The sequence below is a fragment of the Gadus macrocephalus genome, chromosome 18, assembly GCF_031168955.1.
Source record: "Gadus macrocephalus chromosome 18, ASM3116895v1".
NCBI lineage: Eukaryota > Metazoa > Chordata > Actinopteri > Gadiformes > Gadidae > Gadus > Gadus macrocephalus.
Genome location: NC_082399.1, coordinates 20,541,283 through 20,563,284, shown reverse-complemented (window position 1 = coordinate 20,563,284; position 22,002 = coordinate 20,541,283). Strand labels below are relative to the sequence as shown.

The window sequence follows — 22,002 nt, the reverse complement described above, 5'->3', positions numbered from 1 at the left end:
TGTTGAAGGCTGATCGTCTACCAAGTCCTGTGTGTCTTGCTGGGGAGCTAAATTAGAACAAAATAAAATTGAGAGAGATCAAGAGAACATGTGTGAAGATGAAGTCAGATGAAATGAACATCATAAGCATGTTATTGTAATGTTTCATATTAATGACAATAATTGTTACTTTTGACATTTCAATAAAAACTTACCACTATGCATAGGGGCAACTGTAAAAGCTGCAGAGAGTGCAGCTGGCAGAGCAGTGGCTGAACGGGCAGCTGGCAGAGCAGTGGCTGGACGGGCAGCTGGCAGAGCAGTGGCTGGAGGGGCAGCTGGCAGAGCAGTGGCTGGACGGGCAGCTGGCAGAGCAGTGGCTGGACGGGCAGCTGGCAGAGCAGTGGCTGGACGGGCAGCTGGCAGAGCAGTGGCTGGACGGGCAGCTGGCAGAGCAGTGGCTGGACGGGCAGCTGGCAGAGCAGTGGCTGGAGGGGCAGCTGGCAGAGCAGTGGCTTGACGGGCAGCTGGCAGAGCAGTGGCTGGACGGGCAGCTGGCAGAGCAGTGGCTGGACGGGCAGCTGGAGGGGTGAGCTGTTGTGGAGGCCATATTGTCTCCAGGGTTGGGACAGTTGGATCCTCGATGTCACATGGCTCCAAAGAAGACTCCCCCTCTGCAACAGTGATGTCTTCTGTCTCCAGTGTCACCAAGGCCAACTTGTAGTCCTCCATCACTGCATTATTTTGGTTGTATAGGTATTCTATACCTATAAGCTCTCCTGCAACAATCCAAAAAAAACGGTCATAAGTGATTGAGCTGCCAAATATTATTTTTTTTAATAACAATTTACTACATACACACCAGTGTATTTCCGTGGGGCCGTGTACTCCACCAGTTTTCTCCCAAGCACCTCCTCTGACAACTGGTTGGCAGCATGCTTTAGGAGGCCACTGTATGAACGAGGCCCCTCGGTCCCCTCTGCTGTTATGGTCCTGTCCTCATTCCACCTGAATAGACCATCAACCAGATATGCCTGGAAAAAGGTGTCACTTGCCAGGGTTCCTGAAAAATATTGAATATTTGCATTGTGATATTTGCATTGTGAGTCCTTGCATGCAGTACTTATTATTACATTTCAATTAATATGGAAAGTAACCTAACAGAGTAAACTATTCACCTGGGATGAATCTATTCATGTGCAAGTGGAAACTTTCCAACGAGGTGGACCCTCTGGCACATCGGAATGTAGGAAGCACATGACCAGCCTTCTTCAGTGTCCCAGTCTGGGTGTATAACTGGAAACCTGGAGGGTCCTGGAGGCAGGGAAGGTGTTTTAGCTGGGCCTTCAAGATTTCTGCCATCCTTGCTCTGTTGATCAGAGGCACACCAAGGGTATTGCAACCCTTCTCTCCAGAGTATGCCTCTATCAAGTCCTTCAGCAGGTCACCCATCTCCCCACTTTCCCGGACAGCTCTCCTGCAGTGAAGCATAGTCTCAGCCTTGGAGATATGGCGTGCGACATCTTCCACTGTGGGACGCAGGTGGCTTGCTTCCAGCTCTGCCCGCTTGGCAGCTTTGAGTCGCTGCAGGTCGCTCTGATCCCACGCAAAGATGCAGCGGGAGAGTTGGGCCATGAAGCTGGTGTAGAGGGCATGGGAATCTGTGGTGCAACCGGTGGCAAATCTCCTCATGAAGTGCCAGATGTCCAACCGGATCTTCATGCCTGGCCATGCACCAAAGATTTTTAAAAGGTGAGAGTTCCCACAGCAGTCCCGGTCCACATAAAGGATCTCTGGAGGTGGCACACCAGCATCCTTGTAACGCCTCACAAGACCCTCTGCCATCTTCATCAGGCCCCAGCCCTCACTTGCTGTGAGAACAGACATGATGACATGTCCATGCTCATTTCCAACGTTGGTGGCCCAAGAAGCTGTAGACCGTGCCTGACCAGCTAGCTTCCTTACAATTTTCTTTGTAGAGTCCATCTTCAGGACCTGGCCAAAGAGTGAGGTGATGGAAGCCTTAACTTCGTCCAGTCTGCCAAGGACCTCTTGGGCATACACCTGCATCAACCAGCGATGTTTTGGCACTGCAGGCATAACTGGCAAGTCCCCTAGCGGCACTGGCAAAATCAGCCCCGAGGATATTGCACTTGCAACTCCTCTGTAAGCAGTGAGGAACTGAATTGTTTTCCCCAGCCAGCTCTCTGCATGCTGCTCCTCCAGCTGTTTTTGGAGCTGGCTGCTGCTGTTCCCCAGTCCCCGCTGACGCATCAAGCGCACAACCTGCATGTCGCACCCCAGCTTGTATGTCAGCAGACATGGGAAATGCAGGCGGTGACCAATGTCTAGCTGAGAGACGATGTTGTGGCTCCAGCTGATGACCTTCCTTTTGCAACTCTTACATGCAAGGTATTCGGCTACCAGGTAGTAAGAGCCGCTGACACCAACCACCAGCCTGACCCTCTGATGGAGTCCCGCAGAGGTGAGCTCTGCCTTCCCACAGTCTTGATGTGGACAGAGCAGTCGCACACGCCACAGCTTCCTGGGCATCCACAGGAACAGAGGGTGCCCAAAGAACTGCTCCATTGCTGGGATGGCACTGGATGTCAGCGACTGCTGAGGTGGATACCACCACATTCTGTCCACCTTGTCAAGTTCAAACTCTGGTTGACCAGAGGGTGACCACCGGAACAGAGCCTTCGAGATCCAGTGCTGGTCAACCTCTGGCAGGGCGGGGATCCAACCAGCGGGGAGGCAAATTCTGCTCTCTGTTCAGGTAAAGGATAATTTATTAGCTCAAAACATGGGTGGAAACAAGACAGAGATACCAAAGTAAAACAGGAAACACAGGGAACACACCAAAACAAGACAAGGAAACAGACAGACCATGAAAGTTATTATGGAAATAATAATTATATATGATAAACCACACTATCTTCATTTTGATTATATTCAAGTATGCTAAATTCAAATTTGTAATCATGATTGTAATGTCCTCATGTAATGACATACATTTCTTTTTTACAGCAAGAGGAGTGAGAGAGAGAGAGAGAGAGAGAGAGAGAGAGAGAGAGAGAGAGAGAGAGAGAGAGAGAGAGAGAGAGAGAGAGAGAGAGAGAGAGAGAGAGAGAGAGAGAGAGAGAGAGAGAGAGAGAGAGAGAGAGAGAGAGAGAGAGAGAGAGAGAGAGAGAGAGAGAGAGAGAGAGAGAGAGAGAGAGAGAGAGAGAGAGAGAGAGAGAGAGAGAGAGAGAGGGGCTGTGTGCATAAAATAAAAACACTTACGCAATGTGTCGGGGTCAACTTCTGCGGCAGCCTGCATGAGCTCGCTGTCAGTTGGTTCCGTTTTTACTGTCACTGCAGATGATGCCGTAATGGATCCAGCGCGTGGCAGGGCAGGAATAGCTAAAAAATAATGAGATCAATATGGTGTACATTAAAAATATGAAAACATGTAAAACTCAGTATAACACAAATTAATTGTATTGTTGCATACTTACATGGCTGAAACCTTGGTTTTGTGAAGAGGCTCTTTACATTTTTGGCGATAGCCTGGGGAGACTGGTCTCTCCTTGACAAGAGGCCGCGTAGGGAGGATACAGGCACAACGGATGATCGTGGAGAGAAGGCGGGTGCTACATTGACAGCAGCCTGCAAGGAGGCTGAAGGCTGTTGGGATGTGGAGGCGGCCTGTGTAGAGGCAGAAGCTGTAGTGGCAGGTTGGGAGCTCAGTGCGTCCTTCTTCACCCGAATGGCATAGCGGCCAGCAGGAAACTGAGATACGTACTTCTCCAAAAGTCTCTTATTTATCATATTGTTGTTTGAATCAGAGCGACCTGACTCCACCGACATGGATGCCACCACATAGCCAGCATACCCCAGAGCGTTCTCAGCCAGCCATTTAAATGTTTGATGCCTGAAGGCCCCAAACTGCAATTTATGCTGGCCAAGAACATGCTCCTCGTTGTTTGGGTCCCCACCTTTATGCTCAACAGCTTCCCTTGCAGACTCTTTCACCTCATCTGGTGAAAGAGCTCTGGTCCATGGCCGTTTCTCCGCCTTGACCTTCTTGGCATCCTCCGAGTCAAAAAGGCAGATACAGCCATCCTTCTTCCTAAATTTAGGATCCATTTTGTATTCTGAAAGTGGAGGAAATATCAATAATAAAGTAAGAAATCTCCCATTACAGAGACACAGTCAACAATCAACATCAATCTTCTCAGTTCATAAAAGTGTTATACTTATGACATAATCCAGTAATACTGTGTAAAGTTATATAGCCTACCACTTAATATCTTAAGAACAAAGAAAGAAAATACAACAAATACTTGAACACATTACTTAAGGCAGCTGTGAATATTATATTAATAACGGTTATATTCAGTCATGATCACCTCGTAATGTTGCTTTAATATTCTGCTCTCTGTATATTTGTCACTATGGGTTAGTTAGGGTGACCACCTCGTTATGGCCCTGTTGCAGGACAGCAGACTATTATTAGGCTCTGTGAATAGTGATTTTATATTACATGCCTATTTTGCAGTAGAGTGGATGTTAACCTGCTTTAAATCGTGGTGGGCTTTATGAAATGATCGTTTTAACGGCACTGGACCTATTCAATCTAATACATATAATGAATGAATTTTATATAATAGGCTAATGTGTTTTAAGAATAGTAAACGAGAGAAACAGATCAATATTACGAATAAAGACTAGGCAGCTCTCCATAGGCCGTGTAACATATATAAGCTGTGTATAGATGTAACATATATAAGCTGTAACATATATAGGCCATGTAACGGAAATATAAACTGCGTCATTACTGACGGAAGAGGCAGTGAATGAAGTATTGATTACACAGCGATTTTTTTTGATAGAATTAGATACTTAACAAACCGTATTGTAATGACCACGGAAGAGGCATTGAATGAAGTACTGATTACACAGCGATTTATTAGATACCTAACAAGTTACTGCTTATTCACTGTACTAGTTGTTGCTTGGTAGTAACGGGCCTTCTGACTTGTGTTTACTGCACAGCTATGTTTACTGGTCTTGCGTGTTCCAACGGTAACGGATTTTTTTGAAATGTTAAAACTAATTCAACTAACGTTACCTATTCAATAAAATGCATTACTGAACATACACATTACCTTATACGTATAATTCATACACGTTACAATGATGAACGACGACCTATCGTCGAAGCAGACTTTTGGCATTTGACGGATATGTTAACGTGATATTATCCAATTTATTTGTATTGAAAATAGCTAGAAAGGACTGACTTACCTCGGAAATGTTCATCAGAAGTGAAGTGAAGTAATCAAACGAAAGGTGTGAAGATTTTCGTAAATTTCTAATGTCACTCGCAAATCAAAATACTGAAGTGAAGTAATTCTTGGTAGCAATACGAGCGCTGATTGGCGCTCGAAAGGCCACGCGATATACGATCGCTGATTGGCCAATTCTTGGTAGATGATACGAGCGCTGATTGGCCAATTCTTGGTAGATGATACGAGCGCTGATTGGCCAATTCTTGGTAGGTTCTACCTCGACCCACAGGCGACGGGGAGCGCCAACGAGGCAGCCATAACATAACTATTCAGGCTCATACCAATTTTTGCGCTTAGATCGATTTAATGTATAATAGAAATCCATGTTACACATATAATGTTAAATCAATATGACAAATTGAACTACTGTTGTACACAATTAGGAATGCCATGTTTTATGGCTGTCAAGTCATTTCTTCCCAGAAGCAACAAGATTCTCATAAGTAATAGCTTCGGAATATTAAGATAGCCTGGAAATCAAGAATCTTTAAACCGGGCACTGGTATCCGATTTTTTTTACAAACATTTTTACAATGCATGATACAATTTAGTTTCTTAAACTCTGTGCCCCAAGTGAGGCTCGAACTCACGACCTTCAGATCATGAGAATGAAGTGCTGCCTACTGCACCAACAAGGGAACCATTGAACAGCAAGAGTCAGGCTTACAGCATTTTTTGTGCTAAGATTGATATCAAGTATAATAAAAATCCATGTTACACATATTATGATAAATCAATATGAAAAATGTAACTACTGTTGAACTCAATGAAGAATGCCATGTGTTATGGCTGTCAAGTCATTTCTTCTCAGAAGCCACAAGATTCTCATGAGTAATACCTTCAGAATATTAAGATAACCTGGAAATCAAGAATCTTTACACATGGCACTGATACCCGATTTCTTTTACAAATATTGGCACAATGCATGATACTGGATAGTTTCTAAAACTCTGTGCCCCGTGTGAGGCTCGAATTTACGACCTTCAGAATATGAGAATGAAGTGCTGCCTACTGCACCAACAAGGGAACCAGCGAACAGCAAGACTCAGGCTTAGAGCAATTTTTGTGCAAAGATTGATATTAAGTATAATAAAAATCCATGTTACACATATTATGATAAATCAATATGAAAAATTTAACTACTGTTGAACTCAATGAAGAATGCCATGTGTTATGGCTGTCAAGTCATTTCTTCTCAGAAGCCACAAGATTCTCACAAGTCTTACCTTCAGTATATTAAGACAGCCTGGAAATGAAGTTTCTTTCAACCAGGCACTGGTATCCGATTTTTTTACAAATTATTTTACAATGCATGATACTCGTTAGTTTCTAATACACTATGCCCCGTGTGAGGCTCGAACTCACGACCTTCAGATTATGAGACTGACGCGCTGCCTACTGCGCAAACGAGGCAGCCTTAACATAACTATTCAGGCTCATACCAATTTTTGCGCTTAGATCGATTTAATGTATAATAGAAATCTATGTTACACATATAATGTTAAATCAATATGACAAATTGAACTACTGTTGTACACAATTAGGAATGCCATGTTTTATGGCTGTCAAGTCATTTCTTCCCAGAAGCAACAAGATTCTCATAAGTAATTGCTTCGGAATATTAAGATAGCCTGGAAATCAAGAATCTTTATACCGGGCACTGGTATCCGATTTTTTTTACAAACATTTTTACAATGCATGATACAATTTAGTTTCTTAAACTCTGTGCCCCAAGTGAGGCTCGAACTCACGACCTTCAGATCATGAGAATGAAGTGCTGCCTACTGCACCAATAAGGGAACCATTGAACAGCAAGAGTCAGGCTTACAGCATTTTTTGTGCTAAGATTGATATCAAGCATAATAAAAATCCATGTTACACATATTATGATAAATCAATATGAAAAATGTAACTACTGTTGAACTCAATGAAGAATGCCATGTGTTATGGCTGTCAAGTCATTTCTTCTCAGAAGCCACAAGATTCTCATGAGTAATACCTTCAGAATATTAAGATAACCTGGAAATCAAGAATCTTTACACATGGCACTGATACCCGATTTCTTTTACAAACATTGGCACAATGCATGATACTGGATAGTTTCTAAAACTCTGTGCCCCGTGTGAGGCTCGAATTTACGACCTTCAGAATATGAGAATGAAGTGCTGCCTACTGCACCAACGAGGGAACCAGCGAACAGCAAGACTCAGGCTTAGAGCAATTTTTGTGCAAAGATTGATATTAAGTATAATAAAAATCCACGTAACACATATTTTGTTAAATCAATATGATAAATCCAACTACTGTTGTACTCAATTAAGAATACCATGTTTTATGGCTGTCAAGTCATTTCTTCTCAGAAGCCACAAGATTCTCACAAGTCTTACCTTCAGTATATTAAGACAGCCTGGAAATGAAGTTTCTTTCAACCGGGCACTGGTATCCGATTTTTTTACAAACATTTTTACAATGCATGATACTCGTTAGTTTCTAAAACACTATGCCCCGTGTGAGGCTCGAACTCACGACCTTCAGATTATGAGACTGACGCGCTGCCTACTGCGCCAACGAGGCAGCAATAACATAACTATTCAGGCTCATACCAATTTTTGCGCTTCGATCGATTTAATGTATAATAGAAATCCATGTTACACTTATAATGTTAAATCAATATGACAAATTGAACTACTGTTGTACGCAATTAGGAATGCCATGTTTTGTGGCTGTCAAGTCATTTCTTCCCAGAAGCAACAAGATTCTCATAAGTAATAGCTTCGGAATATTAAGATAGCCTGGAAATCAAGAATCTTTAAACCGGGCACTGGTATCCGATTTTTTTTACAAACATTTTTACAATGCATGATACAATTTAGTTTCTTAAATTCTGTGCCCCAAGTGAGGCTCGAACTCACGACCTTCAGATCATGAGAATGAAGTGCTGCCTACTGCACCATCAAGGGAACCATTGAACAGCAAGAATCAGGCTTACAGCATTTTTTGTGCTAAGATTGATATCAAGTATAATAAAAATCCATGTTACACATATTATGATAAATCAATATGAAAAATTTAACTACTGTTGAACTCAATGAAGAATGCCATGTGTTATGGCTGTCAAGTCATTTCTTCTCAGAAGCCACAAGATTCTCATGAGTAATACCTTCAGAATATTAAGATAACCTGGAAATCAAGAATCTTTACACATGGCACTGATACCCGATTTCTTTTACAAACATTGGCACAATGCATGATACTTGATAGTTTCTAAAACTCTGTGCCCCGTGTGAGGCTCGAATTTACGACCTTCAGAATATGAGAATGAAGTGCTGCCTACTGCACCAACGAGGGAACCAGCGAACAGCAAGACTCAGGCTTAGAGCAATTTTTGTGCAAAGATTGATATTAAGTATAATAAAAATCCACGTAACACATATTTTGTTAAATCGATATGATAAATCCAACTACTGTTGTACTCAATTAAGAATACCATGTTTTATGGCTGTCAAGTCATTTCTTCTCAGAAGCCACAAGATTCTCACAAGTCTTACCTTCAGTATATTAAGACAGCCTGGAAATGAAGTTTCTTTCAACCGGGCACTGGTATCCGATTTTTTTACAAACATTTTTACAATGCATGATACTCGTTAGTTTCTAAAACACTATGCCCCGTGTGAGGCTCGAACTCACGACCTTCAGATTATGAGACTGACGCACTGCCTACTGCGCCAACGAGGCAGCAATAACATAACTATTCAGGCTCATACCAATTTTTGCGCTTAGATCGATTTGATGTATAATAGAAATCCATGTTACACATATAATGTTAAATCAATATGACAAATTGAACTACTGTTGTACACAATTAGGAATGCCATGTTTTGTGGCTGTCAAGTCATTTCTTCCCAGAAGCAACAAGATTCTCATAAGTAATAGCTTCGGAATATTAAGATAGCCTGGAAATCAAGAATCTTTAAACCGGGCACTGGTATCCGATTTTTTTTGCAAACATTTTTACAATGCATGATACAATTTAGTTTCTTAAACTCTGTGCCCCAAGTGAGGCTCGAACTCACGACCTTCAGATCATGAGAATGAAGTGCTGCCTACTGCACCAACAAGGGAACCATTGAACAGCAAGAATCAGGCTTACAGCATTTTTTGTGCTAAGATTGATATCAAGTATAATAAAAATCCATGTTACACATATTATGATAAATCAATATGAAAAATTTAACTACTGTTGAACTCAATGAAGAATGCCATGTGTTATGGCTGTCAAGTCATTTCTTCTCAGAAGCCACAAGATTCTCATGAGTAATACCTTCAGAATATTAAGATAACCTGGAAATCAAGAATCTTTACACATGGCACTGACACCCGATTTCTTTTACAAACATTGGCACAATGCATGATACTTGATAGTTTCTAAAACTCTGTGCCCCGTGTGAGGCTCGAATTTACGACCTTCAGAATATGAGAATGAAGTGCTGCCTACTGCACCAACGAGGGAACCAGCGAACAGCAAGACTCAGGCTTAGAGCAATTTTTGTGCAAAGATTGATATTAAGTATAATAAAAATCCACGTAACACATATTTTGTTAAATCAATATGATAAATCCAACTACTGTTGTACTCAATTAAGAATACCATGTTTTATGGCTGTCAAGTCATTTCTTCTCAGAAGCCACAAGATTCTCACAAGTCTTACCTTCAGTATATTAAGACAGCCTGGAAATGAAGTTTCTTTCAACCGGGCACTGGTATCCGATTTTTTTACAAACATTTTTACAATGCATGATACTCGTTAGTTTCTAAAACACTATGCCCCGTGTGAGGCTCGAACTCACGACCTTCAGATTATGAGACTGACGCACTGCCTACTGCGCCAACGAGGCAGCAATAACATAACTATTCAGGCTCATACCAATTTTTGCGCTTAGATCGATTTGATGTATAATAGAAATCCATGTTACACATATAATGTTAAATCAATATGACAAATTGAACTACTGTTGTACACAATTAGGAATGCCATGTTTTGTGGCTGTCAAGTCATTTCTTCCCAGAAGCAACAAGATTCTCATAAGTAATAGCTTCGGAATATTAAGATAGCCTGGAAATCAAGAATCTTTAAACCGGGCACTGGTATCCGATTTTTTTTGCAAACATTTTTACAATGCATGATACAATTTAGTTTCTTAAACTCTGTGCCCCAAGTGAGGCTCGAACTCACGACCTTCAGATCATGAGAATGAAGTGCTGCCTACTGCACCAACAAGGGAACCATTGAACAGCAAGAATCAGGCTTACAGCATTTTTTGTGCTAAGATTGATATCAAGTATAATAAAAATCCATGTTACACATATTATGATAAATCAATATGAAAAATTTAACTACTGTTGAACTCAATGAAGAATGCCATGTGTTATGGCTGTCAAGTCATTTCTTCTCAGAAGCCACAAGATTCTCATGAGTAATACCTTCAGAATATTAAGATAACCTGGAAATCAAGAATCTTTACACATGGCACTGATACCCGATTTCTTTTACAAACATTGGCACAATGCATGATACTTGATAGTTTCTAAAACTCTGTGCCCCGTGTGAGGCGCGAATTTACGACCTTCAGAATATGAGAATGAAGTGCTGCCTACTGCACCAACGAGGGAACCAGCGAACAGCAAGACTCAGGCTTAGAGCAATTTTTGTGCAAAGATTGATATTAAGTATAATAAAAATCCACGTAACACATATTTTGTTAAATCAATATGATAAATCCAACTACTGTTGTACTCAATTAAGAATACCATGTTTTATGGCTGTCAAGTCATTTCTTCTCAGAAGCCACAAGATTCTCACAAGTCTTACCTTCAGTATATTAAGACAGCCTGGAAATGAAGTTTCTTTCAACCGGGCACTGGTATCCGATTTTTTTACAAACATTTTTACAATGCATGATACTCGTTAGTTTCTAATACACTATGCCCCGTGTGAGGCTCGAACTCACGACCTTCAGATTATGAGACTGACGCGCTGCCTACTGCGCCAACGAGGCAGCAATAACATAACTATTCAGGCTCATACCAATTTTTGCGCTTAGATCGATTTGATGTATAATAGAAATCCATGTTACACATATAATGTTAAATCAATATGACAAATTGAACTACTGTTGTACACAATTAGGAATGCCATGTTTTGTGGCTGTCAAGTCATTTCTTCCCAGAAGCAACAAGATTCTCATAAGTAATAGCTTCGGAATATTAAGATAGCCTGGAAATCAAGAATCTTTAAACCGGGCACTGGTATCCGATTTTTTTTACAAACATTTTTACAATGCATGATACAATTTAGTTTCTTAAACTCTGTGCCCCAAGTGAGGCTCGAACTCACGACCTTCAGATCATGAGAATGAAGTGCTGCCTACTGCACCAACAAGTGAACCATTGAACAGCATGAATAAGGCTTACAGCATTTTTTGTGCTAAGATTGATATCAAGTATAATAAAAATCCATGTTACACATATTATGATAAATCAATATGAAAAATTTAACTACTGTTGAACTCAATGAAGAATGCCATGTGTTATGGCTGTCAAGTCATTTCTTCTCAGAAGCCACAAGATTCTCATGAGTAATACCTTCAGAATATTAAGATAACCTGGAAATCAAGAATCTTTACACATGGCACTGATACCCGATTTCTTTTACAAACATTGGCACAATGCATGATACTTGATAGTTTCTAAAACTCTGTGCCCCGTGTGAGGCTCGAATTTACGACCTTCAGAATATGAGAATGAAGTGCTGCCTACTGCACCAACGAGGGAACCAGCGAACAGCAAGACTCAGGCTTAGAGCAATTTTTGTGCAAAGATTGATATTAAGTATAATAAAAATCCACGTAACACATATTTTGTTAAATCAATATGATAAATCCAACTACTGTTGTACTCAATTAAGAATACCATGTTTTATGGCTGTCAAGTCATTTCTTCTCAGAAGCCACAAGATTCTCACAAGTCTTACCTTCAGTATAGTAAGACAGCCTGGAAATGAAGTTTCTTTCAACCGGGCACTGGTATCCGATTTTTTTACAAACATTTTTACAATGCATGATACTCGTTAGTTTCTAAAACACTATGCCCCGTGTGAGGCTCGAACTCACGACCTTCAGATTATGAGACTGACGCGCTGCCTACTGCGCCAACGAGGCAGCAATAACATAACTATTCAGGCTCATACCAATTTTTGCGCTTAGATCGATTTAATGTATAATAGAAATCCATGTTACACATATAATGTTAAATCAATATGACAAATTGAACTACTGTTGTACACAATTAGGAATGCCATGTTTTGTGGCTGTCAAGTCATTTCTTCCCAGAAGCAACAAGATTCTCATAAGTAATAGCTTCGGAATATTAAGATAGCCTGGAAATCAAGAATCTTTAAACCGGGCACTGGTATCCGATTTTTTTTGCAAACATTTTTACAATGCATGATACAATTTAGTTTCTTAAACTCTGTGCCCCAAGTGAGGCTCGAACTCACGACCTTCAGATCATGAGAATGAAGTGCTGCCTACTGCACCAACAAGGGAACCATTGAACAGCAAGAATCAGGCTTACAGCATTTTTTGTGCTAAGATTGATATCAAGTATAATAAAAATCCATGTTACACATATTATGATAAATCAATATGAACAATTTAACTACTGTTGAACTCAATGAAGAATGCCATGTGTTATGGCTGTCAAGTCATTTCTTCTCAGAAGCCACAAGATTCTCATGAGTAATACCTTCAGAATATTAAGATAACCTGGAAATCAAGAATCTTTACACATGGCACTGATACCCGATTTCTTTTACAAACATTGGCACAATGCATGATACTTGATCGTTTCTAAAACTCTGTGCCCCGTGTGAGGCTCGAATTTACGACCTTCAGAATATGAGAATGAAGTGCTGCCTACTGCACCAACGAGGGAACCAGCGAACAGCAAGACTCAGGCTTAGAGCAATTTTTGTGCAAAGATTGATATTAAGTATAATAAAAATCCACGTAACACATATTTTGTTAAATCGATATGATAAATCCAACTACTGTTGTACTCAATTAAGAATACCATGTTTTATGGCTGTCAAGTCATTTCTTCTCAGAAGCCACAAGATTCTCACAAGTCTTACCTTCAGTATATTAAGACAGCCTGGAAATGAAGTTTCTTTCAACCGGGCACTGGTATCCGATTTTTTTACAAACATTTTTACAATGCATGATACTCGTTAGTTTCTAAAACACTATGCCCCGTGTGAGGCTCGAACTCACGACCTTCAGATTATGAGACTGACGCACTGCCTACTGCGCCAACGAGGCAGCAATAACATAACTATTCAGGCTCATACCAATTTTTGCGCTTAGATCGATTTGATGTATAATAGAAATCCATGTTACACATATAATGTTAAATCAATATGACAAATTGAACTACTGTTGTACACAATTAGGAATGCCATGTTTTGTGGCTGTCAAGTCATTTCTTCCCAGAAGCAACAAGATTCTCATAAGTAATAGCTTCGGAATATTAAGATAGCCTGGAAATCAAGAATCTTTAAACCGGGCACTGGTATCCGATTTTTTTTGCAAACATTTTTACAATGCATGATACAATTTAGTTTCTTAAACTCTGTGCCCCAAGTGAGGCTCGAACTCACGACCTTCAGATCATGAGAATGAAGTGCTGCCTACTGCACCAACAAGGGAACCATTGAACAGCAAGAATCAGGCTTACAGCATTTTTTGTGCTAAGATTGATATCAAGTATAATAAAAATCCATGTTACACATATTATGATAAATCAATATGAAAAATTTAACTACTGTTGAACTCAATGAAGAATGCCATGTGTTATGGCTGTCAAGTCATTTCTTCTCAGAAGCCACAAGATTCTCACAAGTCTTACCTTCAGTATATTAAGACAGCCTGGAAATGAAGTTTCTTTCAACCAGGCACTGGTATCCGATTTTTTTACAAATTATTTTACAATGCATGATACTCGTTAGTTTCTAATACACTATGCCCCGTGTGAGGCTCGAACTCACGACCTTCAGATTATGAGACTGACGCGCTGCCTACTGCGCAAACGAGGCAGCCTTAACATAACTATTCAGGCTCATACCAATTTTTGCGCTTAGATCGATTTAATGTATAATAGAAATCTATGTTACACATATAATGTTAAATCAATATGACAAATTGAACTACTGTTGTACACAATTAGGAATGCCATGTTTTATGGCTGTCAAGTCATTTCTTCCCAGAAGCAACAAGATTCTCATAAGTAATTGCTTCGGAATATTAAGATAGCCTGGAAATCAAGAATCTTTATACCGGGCACTGGTATCCGATTTTTTTTACAAACATTTTTACAATGCATGATACAATTTAGTTTCTTAAACTCTGTGCCCCAAGTGAGGCTCGAACTCACGACCTTCAGATCATGAGAATGAAGTGCTGCCTACTGCACCAATAAGGGAACCATTGAACAGCAAGAGTCAGACTTACAGCATTTTTTGTGCTAAGATTGATATCAAGCATAATAAAAATCCATGTTACACATATTATGATAAATCAATATGAAAAATGTAACTACTGTTGAACTCAATGAAGAATGCCATGTGTTATGGCTGTCAAGTCATTTCTTCTCAGAAGCCACAAGATTCTCATGAGTAATACCTTCAGAATATTAAGATAACCTGGAAATCAAGAATCTTTACACATGGCACTGATACCCGATTTCTTTTACAAACATTGGCACAATGCATGATACTGGATAGTTTCTAAAACTCTGTGCCCCGTGTGAGGCTCGAATTTACGACCTTCAGAATATGAGAATGAAGTGCTGCCTACTGCACCAACGAGGGAACCAGCGAACAGCAAGACTCAGGCTTAGAGCAATTTTTGTGCAAAGATTGATATTAAGTATAATAAAAATCCACGTAACACATATTTTGTTAAATCAATATGATAAATCCAACTACTGTTGTACTCAATTAAGAATACCATGTTTTATGGCTGTCAAGTCATTTCTTCTCAGAAGCCACAAGATTCTCACAAGTCTTACCTTCAGTATATTAAGACAGCCTGGAAATGAAGTTTCTTTCAACCGGGCACTGGTATCCGATTTTTTTACAAACATTTTTACAATGCATGATACTCGTTAGTTTCTAAAACACTATGCCCCGTGTGAGGCTCGAACTCACGACCTTCAGATTATGAGACTGACGCGCTGCCTACTGCGCCAACGAGGCAGCAATAACATAACTATTCAGGCTCATACCAATTTTTGCGCTTCGATCGATTTAATGTATAATAGAAATCCATGTTACACTTATAATGTTAAATCAATATGACAAATTGAACTACTGTTGTACGCAATTAGGAATGCCATGTTTTGTGGCTGTCAAGTCATTTCTTCCCAGAAGCAACAAGATTCTCATAAGTAATAGCTTCGGAATATTAAGATAGCCTGGAAATCAAGAATCTTTAAACCGGGCACTGGTATCCGATTTTTTTTACAAACATTTTTACAATGCATGATACAATTTAGTTTCTTAAATTCTGTGCCCCAAGTGAGGCTCGAACTCACGACCTTCAGATCATGAGAATGAAGTGCTGCCTACTGCACCATCAAGGGAACCATTGAACAGCAAGAATCAGGCTTACAGCATTTTTTGTGCTAAGATTGATATCAAGTATAATAAAAATCCATGTTACACATATTATGATAAATCAATATGAAAAATTTAACTACTGTTGAACTCAATGAAGAATGCCATGTGTTATGGCTGTCAAGTCATTTCTTCTCAGAAGCCACAAGATTCTCATGAGTAATACCTTCAGAATATTAAGATAACCTGGAAATCAAGAATCTTTACACATGGCACTGATACCCGATTTCTTTTACAAACATTGGCACAATGCATGATACTTGATAGTTTCTAAAACTCTGTGCCCCGTGTGAGGCTCGAATTTACGACCTTCAGAATATGAGAATGAAGTGCTGCCTACTGCACCAACGAGGGAACCAGCGAACAGCAAGACTCAGGCTTAGAGCAATTTTTGTGCAAAGATTGATATTAAGTATAATAAAAATCCACGTAACACATATTTTGTTAAATCGATATGATAAATCCAACTACTGTTGTACTCAATTAAGAATACCATGTTTTATGGCTGTCAAGTCATTTCTTCTCAGAAGCCACAAGATTCTCACAAGTCTTACCTTCAGTATATTAAGACAGCCTGGAAATGAAGTTTCTTTCAACCGGGCACTGGTATCCGATTTTTTTACAAACATTTTTACAATGCATGATACTCGTTAGTTTCTAAAACACTATGCCCCGTGTGAGGCTCGAACTCACGACCTTCAGATTATGAGACTGACGCACTGCCTACTGCGCCAACGAGGCAGCAATAACATAACTATTCAGGCTCATACCAATTTTTGCGCTTAGATCGATTTGATGTATAATAGAAATCCATGTTACACATATAATGTTAAATCAATATGACAAATTGAACTACTGTTGTACACAATTAGGAATGCCATGTTTTGTGGCTGTCAAGTCATTTCTTCCCAGAAGCAACAAGATTCTCATAAGTAATAGCTTCGGAATATTAAGATAGCCTGGAAATCAAGAATCTTTAAACCGGGCACTGGTATCCGATTTTTTTTGCAAACATTTTTACAATGCATGATACAATTTAGTTTCTTAAACTCTGTGCCCCAAGTGAGGCTCGAACTCACGACCTTCAGATCATGAGAATGAAGTGCTGCCTACTGCACCAACAAGGGAACCATTGAACAGCAAGAATCAGGCTTACAGCATTTTTTGTGCTAAGATTGATATCAAGTATAATAAAAATCCATGTTACACATATTATGATAAATCAATATGAAAAATTTAACTACTGTTGAACTCAATGAAGAATGCCATGTGTTATGGCTGTCAAGTCATTTCTTCTCAGAAGCCACAAGATTCTCATGAGTAATACCTTCAGAATATTAAGATAACCTGGAAATCAAGAATCTTTACACATGGCACTGATACCCGATTTCTTTTACAAACATTGGCACAATGCATGATACTTGATAGTTTCTAAAACTCTGTGCCCCGTGTGAGGCGCGAATTTACGACCTTCAGAATATGAGAATGAAGTGCTGCCTACTGCACCAACGAGGGAACCAGCGAACAGCAAGACTCAGGCTTAGAGCAATTTTTGTGCAAAGATTGATATTAAGTATAATAAAAATCCACGTAACACATATTTTGTTAAATCAATATGATAAATCCAACTACTGTTGTACTCAATTAAGAATACCATGTTTTATGGCTGTCAAGTCATTTCTTCTCAGAAGCCACAAGATTCTCACAAGTCTTACCTTCAGTATATTAAGACAGCCTGGAAATGAAGTTTCTTTCAACCGGGCACTGGTATCCGATTTTTTTACAAACATTTTTACAATGCATGATACTCGTTAGTTTCTAATACACTATGCCCCGTGTGAGGCTCGAACTCACGACCTTCAGATTATGAGACTGACGCGCTGCCTACTGCGCCAACGAGGCAGCAATAACATAACTATTCAGGCTCATACCAATTTTTGCGCTTAGATCGATTTGATGTATAATAGAAATCCATGTTACACATATAATGTTAAATCAATATGACAAATTGAACTACTGTTGTACACAATTAGGAATGCCATGTTTTGTGGCTGTCAAGTCATTTCTTCCCAGAAGCAACAAGATTCTCATAAGTAATAGCTTCGGAATATTAAGATAGCCTGGAAATCAAGAATCTTTAAACCGGGCACTGGTATCCGATTTTTTTTACAAACATTTTTACAATGCATGATACAATTTAGTTTCTTAAACTCTGTGCCCCAAGTGAGGCTCGAACTCACGACCTTCAGATCATGAGAATGAAGTGCTGCCTACTGCACCAACAAGTGAACCACTGAACAGCATGAATAAGGCTTACAGCATTTTTTGTGCTAAGATTGATATCAAGTATAATAAAAATCCATGTTACACATATTATGATAAATCAATATGAAAAATTTAACTACTGTTGAACTCAATGAAGAATGCCATGTGTTATGGCTGTCAAGTCATTTCTTCTCAGAAGCCACAAGATTCTCATGAGTAATACCTTCAGAATATTAAGATAACCTGGAAATCAAGAATCTTTACACATGGCACTGATACCCGATTTCTTTTACAAACATTGGCACAATGCATGATACTTGATAGTTTCTAAAACTCTGTGCCCCGTGTGAGGCTCGAATTTACGACCTTCAGAATATGAGAATGAAGTGCTGCCTACTGCACCAACGAGGGAACCAGCGAACAGCAAGACTCAGGCTTAGAGCAATTTTTGTGCAAAGATTGATATTAAGTATAATAAAAATCCACGTAACACATATTTTGTTAAATCAATATGATAAATCCAACTACTGTTGTACTCAATTAAGAATACCATGTTTTATGGCTGTCAAGTCATTTCTTCTCAGAAGCCACAAGATTCTCACAAGTCTTACCTTCAGTATAGTAAGACAGCCTGGAAATGAAGTTTCTTTCAACCGGGCACTGGTATCCGATTTTTTTACAAACATTTTTACAATGCATGATACTCGTTAGTTTCTAAAACACTATGCCCCGTGTGAGGCTCGAACTCACGACCTTCAGATTATGAGACTGACGCGCTGCCTACTGCGCCAACGAGGCAGCAATAACATAACTATTCAGGCTCATACCAATTTTTGCGCTTAGATCGATTTAATGTATAATAGAAATCCATGTTACACATATAATGTTAAATCAATATGACAAATTGAACTACTGTTGTACACAATTAGGAATGCCATGTTTTGTGGCTGTCAAGTCATTTCTTCCCAGAAGCAACAAGATTCTCATAAGTAATAGCTTCGGAATATTAAGATAGCCTGGAAATCAAGAATCTTTAAACCGGGCACTGGTATCCGATTTTTTTTGCAAACATTTTTACAATGCATGATACAATTTAGTTTCTTAAACTCTGTGCCCCAAGTGAGGCTCGAACTCACGACCTTCAGATCATGAGAATGAAGTGCTGCCTACTGCACCAACAAGGGAACCATTGAACAGCAAGAATCAGGCTTACAGCATTTTTTGTGCTAAGATTGATATCAAGTATAATAAAAATCCATGTTACACATATTATGATAAATCAATATGAACAATTTAACTACTGTTGAACTCAATGAAGAATGCCATGTGTTATGGCTGTCAAGTCATTTCTTCTCAGAAGCCACAAGATTCTCATGAGTAATACCTTCAGAATATTAAGATAACCTGGAAATCAAGAATCTTTACACATGGCACTGATACCCGATTTCTTTTACAAACATTGGCACAATGCATGATACTTGATCGTTTCTAAAACTCTGTGCCCCGTGTGAGGCTCGAATTTACGACCTTCAGAATATGAGAATGAAGTGCTGCCTACTGCACCAACGAGGGAACCAGCGAACAGCAAGACTCAGGCTTAGAGCAATTTTTGTGCAAAGATTGATATTAAGTATAATAAAAATCCACGTAACACATATTTTGTTAAATCGATATGATAAATCCAACTACTGTTGTACTCAATTAAGAATACCATGTTTTATGGCTGTCAAGTCATTTCTTCTCAGAAGCCACAAGATTCTCACAAGTCTTACCTTCAGTATATTAAGACAGCCTGGAAATGAAGTTTCTTTCAACCGGGCACTGGTATCCGATTTTTTTACAAACATTTTTACAATGCATGATACTCGTTAGTTTCTAAAACACTATGCCCCGTGTGAGGCTCGAACTCACGACCTTCAGATTATGAGACTGACGCACTGCCTACTGCGCCAACGAGGCAGCAATAACATAACTATTCAGGCTCATACCAATTTTTGCGCTTAGATCGATTTGATGTATAATAGAAATCCATGTTACACATATAATGTTAAATCAATATGACAAATTGAACTACTGTTGTACACAATTAGGAATGCCATGTTTTGTGGCTGTCAAGTCATTTCTTCCCAGAAGCAACAAGATTCTCATAAGTAATAGCTTCGGAATATTAAGATAGCCTGGAAATCAAGAATCTTTAAACCGGGCACTGGTATCCGATTTTTTTTGCAAACATTTTTACAATGCATGATACAATTTAGTTTCTTAAACTCTGTGCCCCAAGTGAGGCTCGAACTCACGACCTTCAGATCATGAGAATGAAGTGCTGCCTACTGCACCAACAAGGGAACCATTGAACAGCAAGAATCAGGCTTACAGCATTTTTTGTGCTAAGATTGATATCAAGTATAATAAAAATCCATGTTACACATATTATGATAAATCAATATGAAAAATTTAACTACTGTTGAACTCAATGAAGAATGCCATGTGTTATGGCTGTCAAGTCATTTCTTCTCAGAAGCCACAAGATTCTCATGAGTAATACCTTCAGAATATTAAGATAACCTGGAAATCAAGAATCTTTACACATGGCACTGATACCCGATTTCTTTTACAAACATTGGCACAATGCATGATACTTGATAGTTTCTAAAACTCTGTGCCCCGTGTGAGGCTCGAATTTACGACCTTCAGAATATGAGAATGAAGTGCTGCCTACTGCACCAACGAGGGAACCAGCGAACAGCAAGACTCAGGCTTAGAGCAATTTTTGTGCAAAGATTGATATTAAGTATAATAAAAATCCACGTAACACATATTTTGTTAAATCAATATGATAAATCCAACTACTGTTGTACTCAATTAAGAATACCATGTTTTATGGCTGTCAAGTCATTTCTTCTCAGAAGCCACAAGATTCTCACAAGTCTTACCTTCAGTATATTAAGACAGCCTGGAAATGAAGTTTCTTTCAACCGGGCACTGGTATCCGATTTTTTTACAAACATTTTTACAATGCATGATACTCGTTAGTTTCTAAAACACTATGCCCCGTGTGAGGCTCGAACTCACGACCTTCAGATTATGAGACTAACGCACTGCCTACTGCGCCAACGAGGCAGCAATAACATAACTATTCAGGCTCATACCAATTTTTGCGCTTAGATCGATTTGATGTATAATAGAAATCCATGTTACACATATAATGTTAAATAAATATGACAAATTGAACTACTGTTGTACACAATTAGGAATGCCATGTTTTGTGGCTGTCAAGTCATTTCTTCCCAGAAGCAACAAGATTCTCATAAGTAATAGCTTCGGAATATTAAGATAGCCTGGAAATCAAGAATCTTTAAACCGGGCACTGGTATCCGATTTTTTTTGCAAACATTTTTACAATGCATGATACAATTTAGTTTCTTAAACTCTGTGCCCCAAGTGAGGCTCGAACTCACGACCTTCAGATCATGAGAATGAAGTGCTGCCTACTGCACCAACAAGGGAACCATTGAACAGCAAGAATCAGGCTTACAGCATTTTTTGTGCTAAGATTGATATCAAGTATAATAAAAATCCATGTTACACATATTATGATAAATCAATATGAAAAATTTAACTACTGTTGAACTCAATGAAGAATGCCATGTGTTATGGCTGTCAAGTCATTTCTTCTCAGAAGCCACAAG

The 22,002-nt window shown here is 39.3% G+C and overlaps 1 protein-coding gene and 6 non-coding genes across 7 annotated transcripts; all 7 read right to left on the bottom strand.

Annotated features, from left to right (window-relative positions):
• Positions 1–17: 17 nt before the first annotated feature.
• On the bottom strand, positions 18–5,554 carry LOC132446168 (uncharacterized). The gene is made up of 8 exons (XM_060036318.1): positions 5,272–5,554; positions 3,480–4,118; positions 3,265–3,384; positions 1,158–2,750; positions 842–1,042; positions 469–758; positions 195–425; positions 18–47 (listed from the first exon to the last, which is right to left on the bottom strand). Exons 2-8 carry the CDS (start codon positions 4,108–4,110, stop codon positions 18–20), a joined length of 3,096 nt encoding a protein of 1,031 aa, XP_059892301.1. The 5' UTR covers positions 4,111–4,118; positions 5,272–5,554.
• Positions 5,555–7,816: 2,262 nt separating this feature from the next.
• Positions 7,817–7,889, bottom strand: trnam-cau (transfer RNA methionine (anticodon CAU)). Its single transcript has one exon. It is a non-coding gene; the product is annotated as a tRNA-Met (tRNA).
• A 3,410-nt stretch (positions 7,890–11,299) lies between these two features.
• trnam-cau (transfer RNA methionine (anticodon CAU)) lies at positions 11,300–11,372 on the bottom strand. The gene has a single exon. It is a non-coding gene; the product is annotated as a tRNA-Met (tRNA).
• A 1,088-nt stretch (positions 11,373–12,460) lies between these two features.
• trnam-cau (transfer RNA methionine (anticodon CAU)) lies at positions 12,461–12,533 on the bottom strand. Its single transcript has one exon. It is a non-coding gene; the product is annotated as a tRNA-Met (tRNA).
• Positions 12,534–15,555: 3,022 nt separating this feature from the next.
• Positions 15,556–15,628, bottom strand: trnam-cau (transfer RNA methionine (anticodon CAU)). The gene has a single exon. It is a non-coding gene; the product is annotated as a tRNA-Met (tRNA).
• Positions 15,629–17,877: 2,249 nt separating this feature from the next.
• On the bottom strand, positions 17,878–17,950 carry trnam-cau (transfer RNA methionine (anticodon CAU)). The gene has a single exon. It is a non-coding gene; the product is annotated as a tRNA-Met (tRNA).
• Positions 17,951–19,038: 1,088 nt separating this feature from the next.
• On the bottom strand, positions 19,039–19,111 carry trnam-cau (transfer RNA methionine (anticodon CAU)). Its single transcript has one exon. It is a non-coding gene; the product is annotated as a tRNA-Met (tRNA).
• Between the last annotated feature and the right edge of the window lie 2,891 nt (positions 19,112–22,002).